Below are 6,000 nucleotides of genomic sequence, written 5' to 3'. Positions count from 1 at the left end.
CAACCACCAACACAACTACCACTTGTCGACGAACCACCTTAACACTTGCACCCTCGACCAAAGCTGACACAACAACAAAGGACCTCTCCTCTTACAAGAATGAATCAATGAATGAAAAGAAAGCAACATAATGAATGACTGAAGAAGGCAAAAGGAAGAAGAAGAAATAACTAGGGATATTTTCAGAATTTCAAAAATACGCTGGGTGCACAAACAGAATTCTAGGTGCACAAAGCGAAAAGCCTAACATGGATTGTGTTTGAACTAAGCCCAGCATCAATTTCTAGGTCAGCTTCTGCGTATTCGAAGTCGGAACGTTTCTTTCTTGTGATGGAACATCGTGCGAACTTACAGCTACAGGTACAGGTTAGTGATCATTCAACTCTCTCACGGGTTTGTGTTTTTTGTTAAAGGTTTTCTCCTCTTACGCGTGTACGTGTGTCGATTTCTCACTTTGAAATGTATATTTTAATTATATGACTACTCCTGGTCCTGGGTGATAACTGATAAATAATCTGTTTGATGCATGCCCTACGTCGGTATATTATCAATGTTTAAACAGAATATTGTGATTTATGTGCAAATCCTTGCAGTTCTTGGTTTGTGGGTTCTACGCTAGTACAATGAGGATCATGTTTATTTGTGAATTCTGAATTGCAACATGGCCTATCGATGTAGGATGGTATTTAGGAAATGTGCCCTTATTTTCTAGGACAAAGAGAATTTTTAATGTGATTGGAGATATATTTATACTTATTTGAATTCTTTTGCACAATCATGTTTATATAATTTTTTTTCTTATATAAATATGTATATTTTTAAATTTAAATTAATGTAGCTGTAACCTAGATTATTGAAAAACTCTGTATCCACTACCCGGGTAATGCTGCTATCACTATCATGACTAATTGAGGAAACAAATCATGATAAGATAAGTAAATATAGTAATCAATCCTGTTATGAGATAATGAGGAATCACGGAAACCAATCCTATAAGATAATCTAAGAAAGATATGATAAGGCCTTTTTTAATATTTCCATATATTCTGACAATTCTATTGGTTCCTCTCACAAAAATGTTCTCATGAGTATACCTATTTTGACTTGTATTACTTTGCAACAAGTCATCATGTGGGAGAACGTAAGGACAGATAGTTTCATAAATTGTTTTTCTGATTGCTTTTGTCCTTCCTTCATCTTTTGATTTGTCATTCTTGCTAAATTTCATTTGGATAGCTTATACGACATTGTATACATTCTGTCTGTTTTCTGAGGATTTGTAGTTGTAGGGAGGTATTAGCACATCATTTATTTCTTGGAAAAATAAATAGCGATAATTTAATCAGCCCAGTCTTTTCTCCAAAACCATTAAGCCTAGTACAAGCTTCCATCCTAAGAAAATTGTTAAGGCTGACTAATCTGATATTAATCTTTCATTGTATATAATATGTAAATAAAAAGAAAAGGGATGTCAGTTTGTTAGTTTTAGTCAGCTACTGTTGTTTCTTGGCTGTTAGGTTATTGGGTAGCTGTCTATAATAAGGCAGGTCTGTCGTATTTTAGAGAGACCAAATGATAATCACATAGTGCAGAGCATATTTCCTTGAGCTCTTTGTTTCTCTTCCCTTCTATCCTCTCTATTCCTTTTCTTCTCTCTTTGCCTCTTTCTTTCTCTGTCATTCTGTTTCTTTCTCTTTCCCACCTAAATCCTATAACAGTTGGTATTCAGAGCTGGCTGTCTACGGCCACTAGACCAGAATCTTTTCATTCATGGGCACAGAAATAAGATCACAGACAGTGATGCGTGAAATGGAAGAAAGATTTGTTCAAATAGAGCAAAAGCTTGCAAAGATTGATGCACTATCAGACATGGTGGGTCCGTGGAGGGCATTTCTGATCTGCTTCAAGGGCTAATGCGCAAAAGGGATAATGCTTCCATCAATCTTGAAAATAATCAAAGAAATGGGCATCATCGTACACACAATCTAGATCACTTTCGAGATAGACATGATTCTAATAGAAGGGAGTATCGGCTGCCAACAATTTACAAAGACGGTATTCCCAAAATTTCAGAGGGGAGATGTTATTGCTTGGATACTCAAGTGTGAAAGATTCTTTGAGCTGGATGAAACCCCTAATGGCATGAAGGTTAAGATGGCAAGCATGGGACTAGATGATAGAGCATTCAAATGGCACCAAGCTTATGAGCAGCTATGGGAAGGTGAAGACCCAAGCTGGGACAAGTATGTTGAAGCCTTGAAGGTCATTTTGGACCTTCACATGAGGCCCTCACGGAAGATTCAGCAAGGCACCTTGGCAGATTTTAATGATGAGTTTGATGCGATTTCTTGTAAACTCCACGTATCTGAAGACTATCATGTTGACGCTTATTTGACTGGTCTGCAAGAAGAATATGCTGGCCCAGTTCGCTTATTGAAGCCAAGAACCATGAGAGAAGTTCGCAGTTTGGCACGCATGCTAGAAATCACACTATAGCGACAAGCTGAGAGGAAGCTGTTGATCAAGAGCACAGAATTTATGGCTTCTGGTAGTGTTAACTGTGGAAGAATTTTAAATGCAGAATGCAGGGTGAAGATTTTACATTTGGTTTGAGAGTAATGGAGCTTCCTACATATGATATGGTATTGGGATTGAAATGGCTTAAAGAATCAATAATGCATTTGAGGACTATGATGCACTTGCCATGTACTTTTCGTACAATGGAAAAATGCTTAAACTTAAACCCAAGCCACCAAATGAATGCCAATTGGTGGAATCTAAAAAGATACATCCTGAAGATATTGTGGAAGGGCAAATGTTCATGCTGCTATTGGTTAAGCGTAGGGATATTGTGTTTGAGAGTAATTTTTGGAAGTTGTTCTTGAATTGGGGATTGAACTGAAATCATCTTCTTATTATCCTCAATTAGATGGGCAATTTGAAGTCCTTAACATGTGCTTGGAGACTTACTCGAGGTATATGTGTTGGAGAATCCAAAAGAATGGAGTAAGTGGCTGTCTCTTGCTGAATGGTGGTATAATACCACATTCCCCTCATGAGCTCTTGTATGGTCAAAAACCACCACTGCACATTCCCTATCTCCCAAGGAATTCAGTGGTAGATGCACTTGACAGAACATTTGCAGCAAGGGAAGCAATGGTGGGAGTTCTTAAACATAACTTACATTGTGCCGCAAACATGATGAAGCAAAAGGCAGATTTAAGAAGGTCTGATAGGGGATTTCAGATTGGTCAGTGGGTGTTTCTGAAGCTTCAGCCATGCAGACAGATTTCTGCAACAGCAAGAAACTCTGAGAAACTTGCTCCTAGGTACTATGGGCCCTATAGGATTCTGGAAAAGGTAGGTCCAGTTGCCTATTACAGCTTCCAGAAAACTCTTGAATCTTCTCAGCATTTCATGTCTCTGTACTCAAGTTATGCCCAGACCCCTCTGTTAAGCAGAGGCATCCTCCCATTGATTGGCCAGTCATACCTAGTTCTATGTTTCCTGAAAAGATTCTCAACATACGTATGGGAAGGAAGAAGGGTCTTATTATTACTGAAGTTTGGTATAGTGGTGTGGTTTACCTGATCAGGAGGCTACATGGGTTCCTCTATTCAAGTTTCAACAACAATTTCCTGTGTTTGAAATGCATGACCCTTGAGGGCAAGGGTCTTCTTTTGGGGAAAGGGTATTGATAAGTAAATAAAAAGAAAAGGGATGTCAAGTAGTTAGTTAGTTTTAGTCAACTACTGTTATTTTATGGTTGTTAGGTAGCTGTCTATAGATAAGGCAGGTCTGTTGTATTTTAGAGAGACTGAATGATAATCACATAGTGCAGTGCACATTTCCTTGACGTCTTTGTTTCTCTTCTCTTTCCTTCTGTCCTCTCTATTATGTATCTTCTCTCTTTCCCTCTTTCTCTGTCTTTCTATTTCTTTCTCTTTCCCACCTAAATTCTGTAAACAATATATTTGATGTCTCATTTAGTTATAAACATCATGCAGGATGCATTCATTACTGTGGGAAGCTATCATCACAAAAATTGTTGCCAAAAGGATGAAAAGAAGAAATAAAAAAAGAAACTTGAGAAAGAAATACTATGAGGATTGGTCAAGTATCCCTTCATTGCCGTTGAAAGCAGTCAGGAGAAGATTTAGTGTCAAATGTAGAAAAAAAATACACAGAAGAAAAAAAGAATTGAAAAAGAAAAACTTTGCAGATTGGTCTAGTCTCCCTCGAGGTATACTTGAGATGGTTGCTGAAAGACTGACCTTTATCGATTGCTTATCAATCAGCAAAGTTTGTACAAGTTGGAATAGAGTTCTTGGTGAAGAACTTCCTAGGTGGCAAAGGCATGGATTTCCTTGGCTCTTGGTGTCAGATCAGCAGAACAAAGAGATTAGAACTTGTATCAGTATATTGGAGAATCGTGTTTGGGAGTTGGAGTTATCAGAGGCATATGGAAAGTATTGTTGGGGATCATTTTGTGATTGGTTAATTATGGTAAAAAAAATTGACAATTTCCATCTTGAAGTTAACTTGTTGAATCCATTTTCAGGACGCCAAATTAGTCTCCCTTTAATATGGAACTTTTACCACAAGATGGTGCATTCAGGGCTTCCCTCTGAGAATAACTTTATTTGCATGCTTCTACACAGCCAGTACTGTGAGCTGGCTTTTTGGGTCCCAGGAGCAAATTCATGGCGTAAACATAAACTAACGGGTGAGCCATTTGAGGATGCTGTATTTTGTAATGGAAGCTTTTACCTCCTGGCTGATGGATTTAATATATGGCAAATTGATGTTCGAAGTATCTACTCTAGCATTAGCAAAGGTGATGATGATTTTGGAACACAGTCCAAGATAGAAACACAGTTTCTTGAAGTACAAAGGCCTGAGATATTACAAGAAGGGATTATATTACACAATCATCATGACTATCAAATTTTAAGATATCTTGTGGAGTCTTGTGGGGAGCTTTTGCTTGTTTGTAGATATTTTAGTACCAAACAAGATGCGGTGCTTGAGACCCTAAAATTCGAGGTATATTCATTGGACTTTTGTCAATTATCTTGGAAGAAGGTTGAGGATTTGGGGGATCAAATGATATTTTTGGGGAAATGTTCCTCAACATCCTTCTCTGCAATGGAACTTGGAGCTGGAATTAGAAACAGCATTTTTTTCTGCAATGATCCAATTGTTCCTTGGTGGAATGAATGGGATTCTGATCATTTAAAAGGTATATTAACCCGTTTTGGCGCCAATAGGACTGACGTAAGCAATTGGGGCATTTTCAGGCTTGGCAATGAGGATGGCGAGCCGTTTTGCTTCCATGGTGATATAGACCATTGGACATACACCTGGTTTACTGCACCTTCATGGTGGTGTTATAGAAATATTCCTCCAGAAGGAAGCAGTTAATCTCAGTACCGTATGTTGCTAACTGGCAAATAGATGTGTTATGCATGTGTATATGTGAACCTATTTGGTGTTTTAGAATATGCTCATGAAGTGTTGAGAAGCCTTTTTGTGTAAGAATTAAGAAAAACCGAACACATGCACAACTACTCTTCAATCTTCATCTGTAGACTTAACTTTTTTTATATACATTCTTTTGATATGTTTATCATCAAGTTTAAATATTAACCAATACTGGCGACTTTTTTGCCACCATATACGTTATACTCAATCTGCAGGTGGCGGTGCTTCCCTATTCACCGGCTATATATAGATAAACTGATGGATAAAAAAAGAAGTTATTATAAAGACAAGAAAATTTACAATTAAAAGGAAGATACATGTCATTTTTTCAAAACAAGGTATATATACTAGTTAATGTCATTCTAAAAATACAGTCAATAATCTCAATCACTATTCATATTTTTTTTATCCATAGGAACTGAATATAGTACCAGAGAGTTTATAACATTTATACACTTTACTCAACTGAGTTAGATCCCCTTATCAATCACTATTCATGTTAAAATGTAGTATACT

General features: G+C 37.3%; 1 protein-coding gene across 1 annotated transcript; it reads left to right on the top strand.

The window, feature by feature from the left end:
- The first annotated feature begins 381 nt into the window (after nt 1–381).
- On the top strand, nt 382–5,606 carry LOC102660859 (F-box protein At3g56470). Its single transcript, XM_026123746.2, has 2 exons — nt 382–432; nt 4,008–5,606. Exon 2 carries the CDS (start codon nt 4,009–4,011, stop codon nt 5,422–5,424), a length of 1,416 nt encoding a protein of 471 aa, XP_025979531.1. The 5' UTR covers nt 382–432; nt 4,008; the 3' UTR covers nt 5,425–5,606.
- Nucleotides 5,607–6,000: the final 394 nt, after the last annotated feature.

This window comes from Glycine max, chromosome 9 (genome assembly GCF_000004515.6).
Source record: "Glycine max cultivar Williams 82 chromosome 9, Glycine_max_v4.0, whole genome shotgun sequence".
Classification (NCBI taxonomy): Eukaryota; Viridiplantae; Streptophyta; class Magnoliopsida; order Fabales; family Fabaceae; genus Glycine; species Glycine max.
This window is presented reverse-complemented; position numbering and strand designations above follow the sequence as displayed.

Excerpts from the sequence above, each read along its gene's own strand:
- LOC102660859 (XM_026123746.2), top strand. The coding sequence starts at position 4,009 with ATGCATTCATTACTGTGGGAAGCTATCATCACAAAAATTGTTGCCAAA.